At 53.2% G+C, this 21885-nt stretch overlaps 1 protein-coding gene across 1 annotated transcript in view; it reads right to left on the reverse strand.

Annotated features, from left to right (window-relative positions):
* ASTN2 (astrotactin 2) overlaps positions 1–21885 on the reverse strand; it is a 362612-nt gene that overhangs the window by 193427 nt on the left and 147300 nt on the right. The window contains exons 7-10 of the mRNA XM_059828642.1: positions 20098–20265; positions 7658–7742; positions 7430–7504; positions 6822–6959 (exon numbers count right to left, since the gene is read on the reverse strand). Coding sequence (XP_059684625.1) covers positions 6822–6959; positions 7430–7504; positions 7658–7742; positions 20098–20265 — 466 coding nt within the window. The remainder of the gene's footprint in view (positions 1–6821; positions 6960–7429; positions 7505–7657; positions 7743–20097; positions 20266–21885) is intronic.

Here is a 21885-nt window from a genome sequence, read left to right on the forward strand (position 1 = left end):
GTCTTCTCGTGGTGCCCTTAAAGCAGAAGGACAAAGCTCCCCTGTTCGTGTCCACCTCCGTTCCCGCCATCCCCGACGAGATGATTTCTCCTCCCCGCACCGGCAGCGGAGCCTGTCGCAGGTCCCTGGCGCGTTCCCAGGAACGTTTCGCCCCAGCTGAATTTTATTAGTTTTGTCCTCTGGACGAAGTGATCCAACGGCAGTTACGGGAGACAAAACCAAGAAAGGAGGAGCAAACACAGTCCACGTCGGGCAAGTTTAAGGCAACTGAAATATCATCCGAACTGGCTGGCGGGTGGTGCCAGCTTTTTCCACTAAGTTGCGTTAAGAAATAGCTGAGGAAAAGGTATTAACCCATTGCCGATGACTCTGCCCCACCCCGGACCGTATCCCCCAGTGACACAGCTAAGCTGAAGTACAGACAGGCTGTATAAACAAAGAGGCCATGGGGCTGCACTTTGAACAAAGCAGCTACAAAGCACACTCGGCTGGTGTTTACCAGAAAGCAAAGGCAGGGACATAAAAACAAGTAACACCATCAAACAGGGACGGGAGAACTCTTTTCATTGCAGAAACCCAAGGTCTGATTTCGCCGCCTCGCATCACCCTTTCTGCTAAGGATGCCCATCAGCACAGTGTTTTACAGCGCCTGCCTCCCCCTCCAAACCCTTTGCACTCACTGCTTGTCTCAGCACCCGCAGGATCCTGCTCCACCATGGACCCCGCTCCAGGCTGCTGGATGGACAGACAAACAGCTACCGGTAGCAGATCTGGCATAAGGGGTGGCTGTGGACTCCAATGCCAAACCTTACTCTGTGATGGGAGATCCCAAATCCATTAAAAGGAATCATTCTGGGTGCGAGACAGCATTTACCTATTTGGCGGGTGTCAGAGTTTTTTAATTGTCTCAATAATATATCAACAAAATCTGTTTGCTTGTTGGGTTGTTTTTCCCTCCTGGGCTCTGCGGCTCCATGGACAAGAGGAACAGCTATCGCTCAGCTGCTAAACTTGTAGCTGTTGCTGGTGCTCCCTACGATGGATTTGCCTACGAGCCAGGTCCAAATTTACATCCACTGCCCCTGAGGGGTTTAATAATTTTCTGTGCAGTTTTACGGCCCAGCATCAAGACCTCAAAAATGCAGTGGGTTCGCACAAAGGACCGGAGCACAGAGAGAGAGGGAAACTCAGCATTATCATAGCAGGAATTATTAAAAGCCCCTGAAGAGGGAGGGCCGAAATGTCCCTTTGCTTCTGGGCATGAAAGAGCACCTACAGCTGGTGATGGATCAGGAAGAGACATGCTGAGGGCAGCAAGGTCCCTGCACCCTCCCAGAGGTGCTGGGTGACCCGCGTTTCAATTCTGACCTACCCTAGATACTCCCTGGGTGATTTCAGCTCAAGTCTTGGGGTTATTTTTCCCCCTTTCCTCTCTGCCCCTATTTCCCCATCGCACCACTCCCGTAATTCCTCTCATTTTGCTGCTCACACCCTTCGGTGGCTGCCGCAAGGTTATGTCTCCATTTAGTCACCCCGCAGCCAAGTGAGACGTACCTGACTCTTCTAACCTGCTCTCGTAAATCAAAGCGGGAGGCAGGGAGCAGGAAAAATCCCAGAAAGCAGCCAGGATGATGCTAAGTTGACAGATGCAGGGCAGGGGTTGGTGGCTGTTTCTCCACAAAGCATCTGTCCTTTCCCTGCAGAGGATGAGGCCAAAGGCTGCCCTTATCCCCGTGTTAAGCACCGCGAGCTGCTTCTCCACCACTTTTGCGAGACGATGGTGCGTTGGGGTGATAAGAAGCCCAGGCCAGAGCAGCGGGGACGTTATCTGCGGGATTGACGGCGTCTCTGTGATGTGCACGGTAATGAATTGCCCTCTTTGCAGAAATGAGTAAGTTGTGCCTGGTGATGCAATGATCAATTTGCTCCGTCATGTGAAGCCGTCCATTCATCACAGGCACCCACTGCCAGCCGCTCGCAGCCGCTTTATTGGCACCAGTGGAGCAAGAGCCTCAGCAGGCTGCTCCCCGGGTCCCTGCTGAAGAAGAGCCCAAAAACGGGGTCTCTCTCCCCCGACCTCCTGGCTGAGGGTCCCTCTAGCATCAAGCATCCAGAAATCACGGCCTGCTCTGTTGCAGGAGACAGAAAAGGGGGAAAAAAAGACCAAATTCCCATGGCATTTCCTGCACTGAATGGCAGGAAGAGCTTGCAGGGTGCTCTCTGCCTGCTCCTGCCCATGGCCCGCTGGCATGCTGCCCGTGGGGACCGGCCCAGCCCACCTCCTGAGCCTCAGTGGTGCTCACCTGCAGCAGCACCCATTTTCCTGTGCTCCTGCAGATAAGGCACGAGGCTAAGGCACAGGGCAGATGAGCTCTGCTGCTGCTACGGTGGCATGGCCATGGCAAAGCTGTTTCCCCTCTCCTGGCCCAGGTTCTCTTTGCCTTTCTCATCCACTTTACTTTTCATCCTCCTGAGTTCCCAGGGAGTGTCACACCGCAGCGCCCGGCACCGACTTGCAAAATCACAAGTGCCCAAATCACTGCAAAACCCCTGCAAAAATCACTGCAAAACCCCTGTAAGCCTGGGGCAGTGGTGGTGTCGCAAGGGCACGGCAGGGCTGAGCCAGGGAAAGCCGCAGGCAAGGAGCAAAAGCCCAGCTCCTGACCTCAACACAAGACGGGACGCATGCGGGCGCAGAGCTGGGGAGCAGAGCTCTCTGCCACTGAGAGAACTGAAAATAAAATAACAAACAAATAAAAAAAAATAAAATATCCAGTTGATTGTACTTTGGCAAAGAATTCAGAGAGCAAAGGGGCTCACTTGGGAGCAAAATGAAGATGAATCGACAGTGAGTTCAAGAGAATTCATTCCGCAGCTGAACACTTGTCTCTCCATCAGGACATCTCAAAGGCTTGTCAAGCAAAGGCAAGGCTTTTATTTGTTTCTATGGTTGCCATAACGATAGAGCTATATGTCATGTCAGGCGGCAGCTGAGGCTTGCGCCTCTGATTTATAGCCGCTCACCAGAAATCACCAACTTTTCTGCAGAGCGGGTGGCACGGCGAACCGGGACCACCAGGCATTTGCCAGTGCTGCACTCTGCCCCCCGGGTTATCTCCCCTTTTGGTCCCCCGTAGCTGGCTGTGCCCCACGGGATGCTTTTATTGTCCCCCACGGGATGCTTTTATTATCCCCCACGGGATGCTTTTATTACCCCCCCAGGGCTGCCCGGTGCTGACAGCGGTGGGACCTGGAGGCTGTGGGTGCGGGTCCTCCCCACAAGCTGCTGACGGGGCAGAGCAGTGTATGCTGCCGCAATAAGAGCAATTCCTGGTCCCACAGGACAAGCGGTACCTCCTAAAGGGCCAAAGAGAGATGGCAAGGTGTCCAGGGAAGGATTAAACACCTAATATTAATTTGCTTAAAAAAATATGGACTACTGTATTTACCCCTAGGTTGTGGGAGAAATACAGATAAGAGAGAGGGATGGGAGCAATGAGGAGAGGGAAACAAAGACAGGCCTTGCAAACAAGCGAGGTGAGGTGGGACTGGGAGGTATTTCTTGTCCTGGCAGGGGATGTGCAGCTGGGGCAGCCTGCCCAGCCTGGGACCCGGCATCCAGCCCAAGCCAGAGGCTTCCCAGCACGGGGAGAGCCCCGCAGCACTGCTGGCCAACCTCATATGAACAAAGATGTCACCGTTAGCGTGGCTGCCACGCTCCCAGACGTGTGACCAATGCGATCATCATGCGGAGGAACAGACTCTGGGGTCGAGGAGGGGATGCTCGATATGGTTACTGATAAATTACACATATAAGTTTCATTAACTCTAAGCACCCTCGTGCTTAATTTATGACGCACAGCCCTAACAACCTTCATGACCGAGTTCTGCATGTAAAGTCCTGTCCCCGCTCATGCCCCAGCACATGTGGGAGCATCTCCAGTGGGATGTCTGCACGGAGACCTTTGCCTCTTGTCTATAGGAAGTTTCTCTAATGACTTGGCTTCAGCAGCGGGAGGAGGCTTGGGCCCTTCCTTCCCATCCACCAAAGCACTGCCTACAGCTCGCCGCACCACTCAGCGGTGAAACACAGGGAGAACGGCATCCCTCCGGAGAAGCAGCAGGGAGTCAGCATTTCTCCGGAGAGAGAAAGGCTGAGCCCCACCCGTCCCCTCCGCAGTCTCAAGCATCTTCATAAAAACACAAGGCCACGTTTCAACCTTTAACCCTCTGAGTTGTAAAGACTTCATCACTTGTTTTCTCCAAACCAGGCTTTCTGCAATTTCCCTCCGTTAAACTCTTCAAGACAAGTGACCCCGGGGCCAAAAGGTGTCCGACTAATGAAAGGTCTGGAGGAATGCAGCACGCTCGTTATTAAAGACACATAAGAAATACAGGACTAAGCTACCATCACAGCGTTGCAGGACAGCAAACAGGGCATTCCAGGTGCTGAGACGCGGCCGTGTTGCAGCTAGTGTAATACAGCCCAGGATCTGCCCCTTGGCACGGGGACGTCGCTGTACTAGAGCTCAAGCGCTGCAGGGTCACCCGCAGGAGCTGCCAGCACGGAGGGACAGCAGTGCCACCACTGTCCCACAGCCTGGGGAACAGGTTCCCCCCCGTGCAGAGGGATGGCTGCGTTTGAACAGCTACACAATGGACAGCAGGGCTTCACCTCCGATGGTAGGTCTGACATTACGGGTCATCACCTGGACATCCGAACCACCAAAACTGCTCCCTTGAGAAACTACCAACACTTGTCTCAGTCCAGAGGGACAAAGCAAAGAGGTTGCAAGATAAACAGCTCTAAAAGTACCTTTCTCATTGCATGAAAGCACCCAAGAACCTCAGAGGAGGCCAACGGGATGCCCATGAGCACCAAACACAGCAACGTCCCTGCTCACCAACTGCGCTGGACCTGAACAGCCCCAGCATTAGCTCATCCGCACCATCACGCTCCGCTCAGGCGGTATCACCTTGGTTTCCACCCACGCCAGTGTGCTCGGGACACCGAGCTTGCAGCCTGATCCCCCCTTGAGAAGTGTTTGAAGTTCTAAAGCAGAAATAATAGATCGCTTTTCCGTTTTCACTGTATCTATGAAACCTTCCATAATTCAACATCAAATATTTATTACTACGTTTATTAAAGTTTTAATAATTTAGCATCTCCTGTATGTAAGATACAAGCGCTGTGAACTTGCCTCCCTTATTCTACCTGGGTCACTCCAGTATTTATACCTGGAATTCTCAGTTTGGGTTCCATTTACGAGAGGAGCAGGCAACATCCTCTGTGCCAGAAACTCCCCTCCTCCTGCCTGGCGTTCATTCATCCCGAGACTCTTCCATGAGGATGAGCGCCTGGAGACAATTTCTGCACTGGAGCAGAAAGCAAGCTTCCTAGCCTCTACTTTCACTACGGTACTTTTAAAGAAGATGTGAGGAGGCAAGAAAAAAATAACGTTCTCCTGGCATTTTGGCTTGGAAAATGTTAACGTACAACGAGGCGACCCCTCACCTTCTCAAATGAAAAGCAGTAGTCTTCTGCAGACAAGAAAAACAATGCTCCTAAGAGAGCCAAACTGTGATAGATATGTACCATCAGCCTCTTTTTGCAGGAGAGGAAACAAGCGCTCATTAGCAACAAAACCACACTTGGAAGCGAGAACCTCTTGGACGCCAGTCCTGGCTCTGCCATAGGTTTTGTAGGCACTTGCTCCAAGCATAGCCCTGCCAAGACTCATGACGATGGGACAGAAGAATGGAAATCCACCATCCCATCGCTCTGGGAAAAGACAAGACAGAAGGGGCTGGGAGATACAAGAACCCTGCTCGTGCCCAGGAAGATATTTTGCAACACAGAGAAGAATTTGCGGGTGAGGAAATCGTGTCTTGAGTCAACGGGAGAAGGCAGCGAGAAGGAAGGGAGGGAGGGAGGAATCACAGAGTCTCCCTGGCACCCAACAGTCACTTGCTCAATCTTAATTTAATGGGGGAGTGGGGAACACACGCTAAATACCTTAGGTATTAAACAGTTAAACCCTTGTAGTTTACAGTTAAACCCTTGTAAACCAGGCAGAGGAGGACAATCACCACCATCGCTCTCCTCCGAGGCAGAGGCTGCTGCTGGGGCGCAGAGGACAACCGTTTTGCCTGGCTCCTTTTCCACGGGACCCCCCTTTGCCCACCCTCAGCCCGTCTCCCAGCAAAGAGCCTCTCCTTCCACCAGGGCAATTCTCCTCCTGCGACGCCCTCTTAGGTCCCACTTCTGAACTAGACTGTCACAAGCCCAATGACAACTGGTTAAAACACAAGCTAGCCAAAATGGAGGAGCCAGAGAAATACACGGGCATTTACTGAACTCAAGGAAGGAAAAAAAAGCTCTAATTGTATAATAATTGGACAGGCAACATGGCCTTTCCCCAGGGTCTGACCTTGGTCCTTCATGAGCACCAAAGCAGACTATCAAGGGCTGGGTGGATGTGATATACATACGAGTTTCTGAAAGATGATAGCACCTCCGTACTGGTAACTGCATCAATTTAAGCTATGTAATCTAACATTAGATTTAAGCCACTTTAAAATTGCCTTGCCACAGGTTCATACCAATTTACCTGACTGGATTGGCAGACTTCAGAGCTATACACACAGGCCTGGCCTAGACCCTTCAAGACCAAAAGACCCTGGAGAGCTATCACATCAGATTTCTTATTGGAAGAAAATTAATCAAACTTATCATCATAGAAATTACTGCATCCTCAATAACAATTTAAAGAGCAGTGTAATCACTCAAGCATGAGGAAAATGAGAAAACTGCTTCCTACCTGACGTCTGCTGGATCTTCTGTCACCAAAACATCTGTCTTGCAGCTGGCAAGAGGATTGATGGAAAGCTCCACGGGGGGCACCACGAAGCTCTTACTGACAGGCAGCCACAAACCTTGACCCAAACTATAGGTGGACCTGGAACAAGGACAAACATGTCACATAGGAACGTAGTGTCCACAGCAAATGGTGGCCCTCTATTGCACCTGACCACCTGGAAATCAGAGCAGTGGTGGCACCATGGGATAAGTTAGTCGTCTAGTCTTGTCCTGAAAGCCAAACACCAGCAAATGAGAGAGGAATAGCTAGAGATGTGACAGGGAGAACGCGGGGATGATCAAACTCTTCTATTTAGTCCAGGGGGACTTTCTGTGCACACTGTTCTCACTTTTGCTGAGCTGGGTCTGGTTGAGAGGACGAGAAGGAAACCCTTCCTGGTCTACAGAACATGGACAAATCCTTCAGGTTTGTCAAAGGCAAACAACACTCGTGTCCCCCAGCCAGCACAACAAGACGGAGGCGGGAGTGAACAAGAGATAGCATCCGCTGGGATGTCTTCACTGGCACTCCCCTCCCAAACATCCAAGCTGAATGCTCCTTTGACTCACCTGAGTATCTTCTCTGGCGCCTGCTCTCCTGTGACCAAGTCGTATCCCCGCTCGAGTGTCGTGTAGGGCCACGGCCTGGGAGGCAGAGAGGGAAAGAGCAACTGTGGCATGTCACGAGGCAGGGAAAGCGGCACAGCCCAGTCCTAGGTCTTTGGTGGGGAGGAGACCAGACCCCTCACCAACGTGGGAGCCAGGACAGAGCGAACGCACCATCATATCACCACTCACCCTTCGCTGTGTCCCCAGTCGCTGCGCACACACAAGTGACGATGGACGGGGTCTGGGGCGTAGCCTTCATGGCAGCTGCACTCTCCTAAAAGAGAAGAGGGGAAGATGAGACCTCTCTGCCCCCGAGGAACATCAGCGACCACGGTGCCAGCCCCTCCTCCCCTGCTGCCCATCTCTGCTCGTTCACAGCTATTCCTGGTCCCTGCCGTAGATCTGGAGCACTCTGGACTCTTCTGAAACCTCCAGACATGAAGGAGGACATGAGATGTGGAAAGCTGCAAAAAAACCTGTAGCTCTTCTGGAGGGAGTTATGGGATACAGCTCCCACTGTAGCTGGGGATGGGATTTCATGATCACAGAATCACAGAATCACTAAGGTTGGAAAAGACCTGTAAGATCATCAAGTCCAACCATCAACTAACACCACCATGCCCATTAAACCCATGATGCAAAAGGTCTGTCCTTAACCTGCGTTCCTGCAGCTCCTCTGGCACAGCCAACCTCTATCTGATGGCCTCCAAGGAAAGCCCACACTCCCCACAGAGCCGTGCCCGCGTGGATCCGAGCCCTGCCCTGGTCCTGTTGAGCCCTGCCTGCAGCCCTGGCAGAGGGGCTGCGCTGTGGCCAGTGGTTCACTCCTCAGCAGGGATCGTGAGCTCACTTGAGGAGAGCCAGTGTCCACCTCCATGCACCTCCCGGGTGGGGGAACGCTCCCGACGCATCCTGGCCACGTCCCCTTCCAACCTCTGCTCCTGACACCTCGGACGGCGAAGGGATGGCAGTCTCCTGCAGCCCAAACTCCCACAGGAGGATGCAGAAGCTTCCGACCTCCATCCTCCGCAGGCAGCGCCCGTGCCGTGTCCCGGTCCTGCAGCTAAGGGGCTCCCGGCCCCGCTCCCCTGCCCACTCCCCTTCGCTCTGTGGGTGCTGGCTCACCCTGTTACACCCTTTTGACAGCAGGAGAAGAAGTTTCCCGCACCAGAAACCTGACTGCTTGGCCCAAATTGATTCCATGTTCGGTAGGAATACATAACCCGGAGCAAGAAACAGCAAAATCAAAAGATTAATTGGATTTGCACGTGGAGTTTCTGTTACAAGCTCCTGCTGATGGTTTTTTCCCCCCCTTCCCCTCCTCTCCCCATCGTGCCTGACAGCACGGCAGGGTGAGCTGTAAACACTGGCAGAGGTGGGGACCTGGGGAGGATGCTGGGGGGGTACCCCCATCACGGCAGTAATGCAGACTGGCAGGTACCGGCGTGCTCATTGGGATCCTAAGCAAGTTCTTGAAATGCCTCGCAGGGATTACAGTAAAGAGCTTTATTGTCAGGAGGGAGCGAGACAGGGGTTCAACAGCTGAGATTTTTGAGGAAGAGCTGCCTGGAAAGGGGGAGGCAGCAAAAAAAGAAAAGGGGCGGGGGGGTGGAAGAAGGAGACAGCTAATGATGTGCTAAAATGCAACAGCACTTTCATGAAATATTCACTGCCTTAAACACGTCTAATATTAAAGATTAAATGTCCTGGGATTTGTCCTAGCGACTTCGAAGCACTGATTTATGATCTGTCAAAAGCTGCTAACCTCATGATTCATAACGGGAGCGGCAGGAACATTGCTTCTCCAAAGGGAAAGTGTTGGGAGAGAGACGGCGGCACTAGCCTGTGCTCCGGCTCAGCCGTGCCCAGGGGCTGGGGCAGCCTCTTTGCAAGAAAACGCAGGTCTTAATAGCTTCATCAGTGATTTTAAAAAAAGAAAAGTTATTTTTTCCTTGGGTGCTTAGTACGCAAGTTTCCCCAGTCGCACCGCGGATCATTAATTCGTGGCGCTTATTACATAACAAATATATGCTCTGCAAATGAGAGACATCTCAAAGTGCTTGCAAAGCAGAGCTGGGAGTCTTGGGGCACCGGCTCGTGCTCAGCTCCTGCCACAGAAATTAGAGCAAGCAGGGAAATACCACCTACAGAGGTTGGTATCAAACTGCCCCAACACCTCCCTCCTTATCAACGGCTGGAGGTGCTGGGGCGGTGAACACCTTTCCCGCGGCACAGGAGGGTTTATTTTGTCCGCTGGTTTGTTTACTGCTCAGTTTGGCGTCGGAAGGAGAAACTCTATCAACCTGCAGAAATATTGATTTTATTGACTCCAATCCTGGAGTTTCAACAGCTACAGCTGGTGCTGGAGGCTTTATTGGGAGGTTTATCGGGAGGTTTATTGCAGTAAGTGAGAGGGCAAACGGCGGCGCTGGCCGGGGAGGAGATCCGGGGTGGCAGAGAGGTGGGACACCAGGGAAAGCCACCCAGGGCACAGAGACCACGGGTACCTTCCCCTCACCAGGATCACTCGGGAGCAGCTTTCCCCAGGGAGATCGCCACACTTTTGGCAGAGTTTTAGAAATTGGATAGGAATTCTCCCAGCACGGGATCGGCTGAGCGTTGCAGTGTGCCGGAGGAGCGGGGACTCCATCTCCGTGGGCGAGATGGTTTAGGATCTATTTCTGTATCTAGAACCACGAACAGGCAATTAGTGGGTTTTCCAAAAAACCTCAGCAGAACCTGCTGTGCTCCTACAGGTTTTCATGAGCTTTTGCTCTCTCCCCATCAGCATCCACCCTCCCTCTTTGGCCCCCTGAGCTACTCCGTTATTTTCTCTCTGTCCCCATCCTCCCCAGGAGCGATGCTGAGCCAGGGACGATGCTGAGCCAGCCAGGCTAGTCCCCATGGACAGAGAAACACCCACTGAAGTCCCCAGAGTGGCAGGAACAGGGGTTCCCGTACCTCTAACACCTCTTTAGGGTAAGTGTATTTTCTTTAAAAAAACCCAAACCATCAAAAGCCAAAACAACGCCCTTGTTCAGAGCTACTAAAACCCCGCGTGCTTCTGAGATGAGTGAAGTTATCCGCTCAGCATCGCTCGCACTAAGTTAGAATTCAACCTGAGCTTAAAGCCAGCGTCGACCAAAATAACCAAGTTTGACAAATAACCGCACCTGAAGCCGGATGCAATTTCCACAGGTCCTGCACACGCCTCCGTGCAGCGTTCGGCTGCTGCGGGAGGACAAATGAATCAGGATCTACAAACTGCTGTAACAAGCACCCTATTTCCGCAGCCACCAACCCGCACCCTGCCCATGGTAAAAACACAGGTGTGCGCGGTCCTTCCTCTCCCTTCAGATTCATAACCTACAAATCGCGTCAGATAATCCACGGCAAATTTTGAACTGTTACAGCGAAAGCAAGGATTGCTGCTCACTCAGCTCTCGAGGTCCCGTGTTTTATTTCCAGTGTGTTGTTTAACAAAACACTGGGAGAGGGGGGAAACACCTGCCATGGCAGAGAGAAGGTGCATAAACCGGGAAATGCAACACCGCAGCTCTAGCAAGAGGCTCAGAAAACATGTTATTCATGCGACACGTGCAGCTACATGGAAGGGCAGGGGGAGAGCTGAGGCCATGGGAACACAGCAGCACCCACAGCACTGCTCTCCATCCTCCCCTGCTCCCCACTTACACAAAATTTCATCAAAGACCGTGCTGCCATGACTAATTACAGGAGACACGGAGTCTCCGTGCTGGTTTCTGCTCAGGGACGGTGAACCTGAACCTCTGCCTGAACCAGCAGGACACGTCCCCAAACACCGCAGGCACGTCTCGCCTGCAACCTCCCTCCTGCTGTGCCTTCATCCCCTGGGAGGCTGGTGGAAGAGACGACTGGCAGCTCAGCCCGAAGCGCCACGCAGAGCCAGGCGCAGCAAGGCAACGGGTGGCTGCGGGGGCAGGAGCGGGGAGCCCAGCCTGTGGCACCTGGAGAAGTGGCCGTGCAGCTCGAGCTCCCTTTGGCCCCGTGGCGCTGCAGGTATCGCTCCCGCCCTCAGCTGGGAAGTGAGAAGGAGCTGGAGCCTGACCTGGAGGAACGGGGGGCAAGCTGAGGACACATCGACCCGGTTTCTGCATGCAGACATGAGCTTCCTCTGCCTGTTTCTGAGCAAAGGGCTTCTCGCATTGCCTGTGCTTCACACTGGCTTTAGGGCTGGAGCTGCAGAAGGGCAGTCTGCAGCCATCATTAGCATCCGTGGCTTTTGGCTGACGGTTGGCCCATGCTGAGGCTCGCTCATGCCTGAAGGAAACGAATCTAACGCAAGCCATATCTGAGCCCATCACCTCCAGTGGCACAGGCATGGTGCAAAGCCAAGTACGTGGAGGAAAACAGCTCTCCGGCCCCTGCTGCATCTCTACCAGCACAGCTGCAGGCTTTAGCTCTCTTTTTTTTTTTTATGTCTAAGCTGGAAGTTGCAAAACTATTCTTCCATTTTGCCCACCACACCGTGCTGCTGCTCCTCCAGAAAGGGGAAATGGGGTCTCGTGCTGCATCCGCATCCTCCCTGGCCGTCCCCGCACTCTGCCTGGGGAGCAGCAGAGCGGGGCTGCGGGACGAACCACTAATGTGCCAGGGTAATCCTGTTAGCCTCGTCAGGGAGAGAGGTGATCCGCAATAATAATGTTGCAAGATCCCCCTAATCCACCCGCCCAGTGTGCAGCACAAAGCGGAGGCTCCCGGAGTCCCTGTGCTCCGGGGGAGGCTGCTCTTTGCTGTCATTAGCATTTTTAGTTAAGGAGCCGGAGGGGCTTTGGCAGTGGTAGAGCAAACCTGTGGCTCGTCAACACTCCTGTCACTGCCAGTGTCCACGATTCCCTTCTCCACGGCAGCACCTCCACCCCTGGCATTTGCCTTCATCCCGGAGGGATGCCCTGCTGTGCCGGGGCCATGCCCCTGCCACGAAAGCAGGATCTTGCAGGCAAGTCCCAACCCCAGTTGGGGTGACAGCTTGTTCCCGGAGGCTGCAGGGCTAAAAACACATGCCTTTCGACCTGTGTGAGCATTGCACGTACACACCCCTGCTTTGGGGCTGCCTCTCCCACCCTGAGTGATGCACAACCTGGCCCCAGCTTTTCAGGTCAGCACCCAAAGACAGACCCTCCTCTCTGGGGACACGCGCCAGGGGACACGGCTGCCCCAGCAAAGCCTTGGTGCCAGCAAGCCAGGGAGCTGCAGCACTACTTCCCCAGCCACCCTCCGCTCCGCAGCCCAGCGGGGTCATCCTCCCTGCAGAGTCCCCATCCCGGCCGGTGTCCCGGCAGCGGGGTGGGCTCCAGCACAGCTGTCCCTCCAACACCCCCTCGTGCTTCTCCTCCTTCCACCCACCGTGGCCGGGGAGGAGAAGGGGTCTGCAGAGAGAGGTGGGCACTGGGAGGCAAGCCGAGGCCAAGCATTTTTCGGCAAACAGAGGCGGCCGTTGAGTGCGGCGGCTGTCCGCCCTGCCAGCCCTGACTGCACCAGTGTTCACTGCAGGGCCGCAGCACAAAGCCCCTCTCTTCTGGGCAAGCACAGAGCCATCTCCAGGGTTACCAGCCTGCTCCGAGGCGGGAGGACTGGAGGGTCCCCCCTCCTTGCCTGCTGCAAAGCCTTCATCCCCATCAGCAGCTCAAGCTGCATGGCCCGAATCCCCTCACCAGAAGCTAAGGCGGCTGCAAACAGCATCTCCTGCCCGGGTGCTGCTGCCCCAGCCACCAGCTCGGTGCTCGGCGAGGGCCATGTCCCCTTGTCGCCACTGCCCACAGCAGGAGCCGCTGCCCAGGAGCCCCCGCCAGGGCAGAGGGGACCTGGGTGCTCCCACATTGGGCTCATGGGCTGTCTCCTGCCACCATGCGGGACACCCTGTGCTGCCCCCAGCTCTGCTGTCCCCCAGCACATCCCTTCCAAGGTGGTGGCAATATCCAGGACCACCAGCAGCAGCCCTGAGCACCAGCTGTGTGGCACAAGCCACGCACAGATCAACACAAGTCACGCACAGATCAACACAAGACACCCCACCCCTCCAAAGGCCACGGCCACCACCCTCCCATAATGAAGCTGTCGAGGCATCAGAGTCTTGCCGGCGTCCAGAGGAAGCCCTGCATTGATTTATCCTTTGTGAAAGGTTTCTGAGCTCCTGGTGGAAAAACCACCTCTTCACCCAGCATCCACAGAAAGTTTGACAAAGGCGAATCAAACCCTGTGTCCTTCAGCCATCTCAAGCATGCGCTCTGGCCCACGGGCACCTCTCGCAGGCGGAGAGCCTCCTCACCATTGCGGAGCACCCTGGGCCCTCGGGGCAAGAGGAGGCTGCAGGGTTCCCTCCGGGGCATGGCATGGCCTGACGGTCCCTGCCGCTGTCACCGAACCATGTGCGATGCTCACTGCCTTGGCTCGTCTCCTTCCCTGCCTACAGCAACCCCCGTGCAGGCAGATCTGGCTGCACCCCTGCACCCCACCCTAGAGCTGCAATAACCCACAGGAAGGTGCCATGGGCCCCCCCCAGCAACACCCCTCCTTGCTGCCAGCCCTCCTGCCGAGGGGTGATTCCTCTACCAGGGAAATGCACACCCTGGGAACCACACAAGAGATCTCAGCCACCAAGTCCTCCCGCAGATGGGAGTTTCTCTCTGCCTGCAGTCGGGCCTATAAAACACCAAACTATCTGCTGGCAGTACTCCCTGTGCCAGCCTCAAACCGGCTGCTGGAGGTGTGAGCGCAGCATCTCACGGCTGCGTGGGTGCCCCGGTGCAGTTCCCCTGGGAGGAGCGGCTCCCAGCGGTGCGATGACAAGGGGGAGCTCACCGGGGACGGGGCAAGACACACGTTTGCACAAGGGTTGGCACCAGGGTCTCCCTTCGATAGAGGTACAGGTAAGAGGGAAGTTAAAGAACCCTGCAACGAACCCCTTCCTTAAAGAGTTTGCTGTGCCCCTGTGGGATGGCAGAGCGAGGGCCTCTTCTGAGAAAGAGATTCGGAGAAAATTAAACGCAGACAAGGATGAACAAGGGTCTTAATCATTAAATTCCCAACTTCAATGAACCGTGAAGCGTCTTCAGAGAGCTGCTCCTCGAGTTGGGCTGGCCCCTGGCCGAGGCTCCTCCGGCAACCACGGCAGCAGCACCGGCTCCCGGTAAAGCTCTCTGAAAAACTTCTCTTCTTGCCCTTGCTATCTGTTGTCCCCGGCCTTCAGGGGTGGCACATTCCAAACCTGAGCCTCTGCTTTATCCTGACGAGAAATGCAATTTTAGTTAAGGCAGTTTAGCTCTCGAGGAACGAGACAGGGAAGGTGGCTCCTGCCCGGCCAACCTGGCACAGAGTACGGAGGGAAAACCTGGAGTTAAGTTGACAGTTATCCCTCCTCTCCCCTCGCTGCAAGTCCCCCACTTCACCCAGATCCATCGCAGCATTTAAATGCAAGCTTAACTTCCAAGGATTGTGTCTGGGTTTACGCTACGCACGGATTTTATTCTCATCATCATCTGCTCAGCCACAGAAGCAGCTCTCATTGAGCACACGTGCGCAGCTGATGCAAGGAAGCAGCGAGAGGTCCCGAGGATGGACCAAGGGTGGTCCATAGTGCCATGGCTGTCATCTTCTGGGGTGACCGCTGCCCCAGAGCTGACCACGGTGCGGTGAGAAGGCACCTCCTGCAGCGCTGGTGGGACAGGTCAAGCCGGGGAGATGAGCCCAGGAGCAGCTCTGCACTGCAAAACTCATTCCTCTTCCTCCCTCTCCGTGCTCTTTAGACAAGCGCAGAAATACCATTACAAGAACATTAGCAGCTGCAGGATTAAACACTCTAATGGCAGAAAATGAGAGTGTAAAGACAGCACAGATAACCTTAACTCAGCCCCCTCGCAGGCATGCATTCTGATTGCTGTTTATGTATAACACTTCAGCCCCAAGCTAAATTAGCTTGGGAGTTAACTGCCTCCTGCCCTGCTTGGTGCGCGAGGCAAGCTGTGCTGCCACATGAAAAGAAATCGTATATTACATGGTTTTTGACCAAGTTATTAAACTCCATACCTTAGAGAGACAGAACCTCATCTTATAAAAGTCTAAGTCAATAAAGACACTAGGATCCTCCAACAGCGAAAATAGCAGAAGTGCACAAGAACAAACAAATATTACTTGATGTGCACAAAAGCTGCGTGATATTAAATTGAACTATGAGAAAATGGTTGTATTCATAAGCACAAGTACACCCTCACCAAGGCTGGTCATCTCCTGATTTACATGCTCAGCTCTGCAACCTCCAAATCCCCTTAACAGGTTGCCTTTAAAAAATGGCTCAGTTTAAAAATGACTTTCATCTGTCTCCTGCCCGCAAGACCCCTGTCCTACCCGGACAGGAACACCATCTGTGGCTCTGGTGATAAACTAGCCCATTTGGAAGATGATGGAAACCTTTTTTTTTCCCTTTCCTCCTGCCAGTTTCCAGAAAAGACCCTTCACTACCACATCTCACTTGGTCCTTACAAGCCCTTGCCTATTGCTTTGGGTGGTGCCATCAATTGTGGATGCAAAGGAGAGAATTTCGATGGAGAAGTGCCTGATTTATAGATGGGAAAAAAAAAATTCAACGCATTTGCACCTGCTAATCAAGGTAGCTATCCATCTCATTTATGCCACTGCTCCGGCAAGCCTGACAGCACAAAATCAGAGGCTGTTTTTTCCAGCATTTGGCCCTAAGGGACCGATTCTCCAGCAGGTCTCTTAAGCGATGCCCACAGAATGTACAAGTGAATCAGTTTTGTGCATACAAAGCAGGTAATTGTGTTCACAAATCAGGATTTGCATATGCCGCCAAAAACAGACGCTCTCATAAATGTTACCGGTGCTGGCAACGGAGGCCAGTGAAAAAGCAGCACTCCTGGATTTTATGCAGAGGTATCCCAGCGTGTGGATGAGCAGCAGCATTGGCGAGGTACTCCACATCTGTCCAAACTACGGAGAGTGAGGAGAGTTGACTGCAAGTCCCAGAAGACAAGAAACCTTCCCCGTTCTTGCTTCAAGCAGCACGGTCAGCACCTGCCAAAGGGGATGGAGCGTTTTGGCTGAACCTCTTCAGCCGAGGACCGCATCCTGACCCCGGGGATGTGCCTGTCCCATCCGACGTGGCACGCTGGCATGGCCAGCGGGTAATGTCTGCAGGGGGAAAGACCCTCAGCAGCATCCATTCGTTTATGTATTTGCAGTCATGTCAGACCAACCGGCTTGGCCATTTCCAAGGCAGGGTGAGGAAGGAGGAAGATGGCATTTTGCTCGTGTGCAGACGTTGGTGCTCCCTCTGAAAAGCTCTGATGAGCTGGTACTTTGCAATGCGGGCTTGAAATTTGTCAGGGGGGCAGCAATCATTTAATTAAAGAGTGAGTCACACGGCAAAGGCACAAGGGAAGGCAAATTAAGGTCAGGCAAGCAAAATGTATTTTGGCATTTCCTAGTGCTTCAGAGCCTCCGTTTTCAGTGTGGATTATTATTCATACTGAAGTAGTACTTGGTGGCTGGAGTCATGAGTCAGCATATTGCAGGACAGATCTTATATAAAACTCCAGCCCAAAAGAGGTCTTCAGTGCTGGGAAGGGGTAAGAGCTCGAGGCTCGCCAGGCAGAGCATACGTGACCTGGGGGCCTCTGTCCAAATGTGAGCCAGGAGCTCGTGGCACTGCCACCAAGGACGAGTCCTGCCCCGCAGAGGTCTGCCTGCACCGAGGGGCAAGGCTGCTTTGGGACAAGGCTGTATCCCCGCTGCCACAGAGAGTGGCTCCAAGGGTAAGGCTGAAGTCAGATTAGCTATAAATGTGCTGGAGGACCTCAAAGCTGGCTCTGCGGCTCTCCACAGGGAAAACCTTCAAGGCTTTCATCCTCCAGACAGGATAAACCTCAGTCCACCCTCCTCATGGACGCTTCGCCCAGCCCGAGAGGGCAGAGGAAACCCCCAGCACCCATCGCTTGGGATGCTCAGAGAGATGATAAAATCCCTGACCTGAAAAGGTTGAAATCCTGGCAGGATTTATGTCCCATAGTAAAACCACAGGCCTGCCTCATGGTGATAAAAATAAATCACCCTTAAAAATAGACTGACATTAATAAAAATAAATCTAAAAATACATGCAGTGCATCATGGAGTTACAATCTCCTCCCAGGCTGGCATGGAAACTTCTCACCAGCTAAAGGCTGGTCAACATTGATGGACGCAAGTGGTGCATGGGGCTACGTCCCAGGGTAGGGTGTCAAACAGGTACTTCCAAAGGTCTAATTTTCAGTGGGTGGTTGCTCAGCTCTTGTGAAGTTTGGACCTCTTAAAGGGGTCCTAGATTCAGGCTCTGAGAATCAGCAGCCCCACTGGCCGGTCCGGCTCTACCCCTATAGATCCAACTGGCATAGACTGGAGAAAGTCTTTGCTTTACCCACATGCAAACTCCCGGGCTGGAGAGAGAGGGAAGAAGCCGATCAACAGATTTCGGGTGAAGAACCTGAAGGTTCAAGGTCAAGGCTGCTCTGTCCTCACCTCCCACCATGGGTACAGTGGGGAGGATGGGAACCAGGGACAGGAGCTGCAGAGCAGCTGGCGAGGTCAGGATCCAGCGCGGTGCCGGAGCAGAGCACCTCCCAGGCTAACCAGCATCGCTCCCTTCCCTGCAAATGCGATCTGACACATCCTGCTCAAGCATGGGGCATCCAGCGAGAGCGACGAGCTGCTCCGGTGAGCTGGGGACGCAGGGGGAGCAGCAGCTGGGCCAGCTCAGGAAAACAGCCGCTCCTCGCAGCGGAGGCCATGCGAGGATTAAACCAGCCCTGCTCAGTGCCAAGGACAGCATGGGGCTGGCGCGCAGAGCCACAGGGCTCTTCCAACGGGGAAGTCACAGTCTGGCTCCATACAGTCTCCCCGCAGTTTCTGCTGGACAGAATTTTTTTAATCTCCTCCTCCCCTGAGTCAGGGGAGAGCTGAATGCATCCTCCCTCTCCTGCAGTGGTGGCTGCGTTTCGCCGACGCCTGAAACGATCCTTCTGCTCTGTGACATCTGGATGAGAAGAGCCTCCTCCTGCACCATTTCCATCTGCCGGGGTTGCTGCTGCCACCTCCCAGCCCTCCATGGGACTGTAGGTGATGCCCAGGGCTCGTCTACATGGGGAATTAATCCAGCGTAATTATCCTGCTGCAGTGCTGCCAGCCAGTGCCCCTGTACAGACAAGCCTCGAGGAACAGGAGTACTAAAATAGAACATTGTCTTGATTGGGAAAATGAATTTTTGAGGCCAAGTTCAGTATTTGCATCTCAGCTGAGCAGGGAGGGATGAGAACAGGGTCACCCTTGCCAGCCCATGGCGTGTTCATGACCCAGGAGGGTTTCTTCCTCTCAAGATGCTGCACATTAATGGCACAGTTCGTGGCAGTAGGAGGCTTAGAAAAAAGCCTTCTCCTCTGTGAGCCATCCCTCTTCAAAGCCTCTGGCAAAACCAGGAACCAACATCCCTACTCGCAGCCACAAGCCTCATGCACAAGCACAGGTAGCAGAGAAACTCTCATTTTCTCATTTTCCCTTAGAGAGGAGGAAAGTGGCTTATGCGGATAGCCGGGGCTAACCTGGGAACGGTACTTCTCTGCAAGGAGACGGGGGGATTGCGTGCTCTGTAGATGCAGATCATGCCAGGAGCAACAGGACCACTTGTCTCCACGCCACCAAAAAGGCATCCCACCCGAGGCGAGGTGCTGGGGAGCAGGAGCAACGCTCACCACTGCAGAGGGCACGGCACACCCCGCGTTACGGAAAACCAGCACAGTCCCCAAGCCACCTTCCCATGCAAGGTCCTGTCACCCACACCAGCTGAGGAGATGCCATCTTCCGAGGGCCAGGCGTTGGCTGGGGTCACATACTTATTTCCCACCCGCACAGACCCCCTGCTTTCATTCACTAATTGCATGTTTGCTGTTTTCTGTGTTCCCGGCTCACTGCAGACGCCAGGATCCCCACTTGTCACCCAGGAGCACATAGGCCAGAAGGAAAGGTGACACTTCTCCTTTGCCCGGGCCCCACATCTGAGAGTCCCAGCAGGGCTGACTGCTGCTTCACGGGGGCAGCCGTTGCGTGCAAGCAGAACACGCTCAGCAAAAAGGTCATTTACAGATGAGGAAAGATGGCAGACTGCACAACTCCATGAGGAAGGGCTGGAGAAGGGGTCCAACCTAGGTGACCATCAGGCAGGAGCACTAACGGGAAACATGGTGCTCTGCAGTGGAATGGTCAAAAAAGAAAAGGGATGAAGATGGGGCAAACTCATGAGTAGGTTTCCAGACTGGACAGCAAAATAGCACAACTTAGAAGCAGATAAACTCCATGGGCCTGCAGCTGCCACACCAAAGAACTGATAGGTCCACCACTTCGAATCCCGTTCCTTGTGCCCCTCTTCTTTACACTTTGCTGATGGGGGTCACTACTGTATGACCTTGCTGGTACCTCTTGGTCCTCCATGCCTAACACCAGGCTAACACAGAAGTGAGCTGAGCGGGCATCGAAGTACCCAGAGACAAACCTTCTCCCTCACATCTCCCAGCTTTGCAAGGTCTTCACGCGTCCTCGGCCTCCCTTACCTGTCTCTTGGTCACACAGTTGTTCACAGGCATCGGTGGTCCTCTGTCCACAGAGGTCTCTCACCCAGGGGGATGTGGCATTGATCTGATAGTACAAGGAGAGCTTGGCTGGATTAAGCCAGTCGGAGATGTCCAAGTAGCTCCCCTCACTCACAACGAAGCTGCTGCCTGGAGGTGGGGAAAAAAAGTGTGTTAGGTGAGTGGGAAAAGAAAAAAGAAAAAAAAAAGCCATGTATTTTAGCCCAATGCCAGACTACTCTACTCTTCAGGAGCTGCTGTGATGTCAAGATCAGCAAAATAATACCAAGTTCACCAATACTCGGACTCAAAGAACTTCATTTGACCACTCTTTTCTATACGAATGTGCCTCAATAATCCCACTCTTCTCCATATGAATGTCCACCAGCTGGGACACCCCTCTGCCCAGACACTCCCCTACCCAACTCAGCATCACGAGATGCTGGATTTGATTCCCAGATCTCTGCAGAAATATGGACCAATGTAATTATTCTGATCCGTCAGATCGGAGCATCGCTTCCCCAGCTCATGCAGGTGGTGTCCATGAGACACCTGGATGCCAGGCTCAGACCACGGATGGGCAGCGGCAGTGTGGGCTGTTCCCGCTTCAGTTCTTTAGTTGAAGGTGAGCGAACTGGCCCAACACGCAACTTCTTGTATGGGTGGTCTCATATCAGAGACACTCCCTCACCCTCTCCCTCCTGAGAGTTAGAAGTGAATTCCTGCCAAAAATCTTTTCTTACAAAATCTTATGTTTCTTTATTTTGCGAAATGTATTTTTCCCCACTGGCATCTGGGAACATGCGTCATCTAATTAGCCAAATAGATTTTCAGTTCAGCCCAATCATTTCCTTATCTAACATCTGAGGCCCAGCATCGCTTGGGGGATTTTGCAGGCACAGAGGTCCTCATTAACTCTGATCTTCAATTACATTGATTATAAGACTGCCTCCATAATAGTGCTGCACAGATCAGAGGGGAGCCAAAAAACCTCTGCCATTAAGTGGTGTTTTGCAAAAGTTACCAGGGTAAAACCCTCTAAAACAGGGGAGAAGAAACCTTCAAAGAGGAGTGGGCAAGGGGAACTGCCAGGTAGCCCAGGGACCCACAGCCATCCTTCCACTAACTGCTGGGACTTGCAAACGTGAGCAAAATTTGCAACCGCTACCTGAAGATTCAAATCCTTCTTAGCGATCCCCCAAGGATGGCAAGTCTACAGAGCCAGGGTGTATTTTCATTAAACTTCAGGGCTTGTATCACTTAGCAAAGGACTGGGACATCATTTTTCTAAGCACTGCATAAGATCTTAGCTCAACGAAAGCCAAGCGATTAAAAAAGCAAGACAAAAAAACCATAGCAGCAACCACCCCGGACAAACCTGCTTGAACACAAACTCCTGATTTCCTTTTGAAGAAGATCACTGATGCTTTAGCAAGAAGAAGTCCTTCTAAACCTCATCCCATGCCATATTATCCATGCAGAGGATAAAAAAAGCAAAGCTTGAAGTCAAGCATCGCAGTGAGCGACCCCGCGTTCAGGCATCCTGAGATCTCAGCACCACACAGATCTGGGCCCTAATTTCACATGAGTTCAAATCTTCTACACTTACACTGTTTATACACCATAAACATATTCACAGACGCATCTCTACACTCAAAGCCAATGCAGGCTGCCAAGCTACTGACTGCTCAAGCAAATGAAAATTAGACATCCAGGATCCAGCTGCTCTGGAGACGCAGCAAGGCAGGAGCCTGCATCGCCAAGGCTGCA

Source organism: Gavia stellata, chromosome 24 (assembly GCF_030936135.1).
Source record: "Gavia stellata isolate bGavSte3 chromosome 24, bGavSte3.hap2, whole genome shotgun sequence".
In the NCBI taxonomy this organism is placed as follows: Eukaryota; Metazoa; Chordata; class Aves; order Gaviiformes; family Gaviidae; genus Gavia; species Gavia stellata.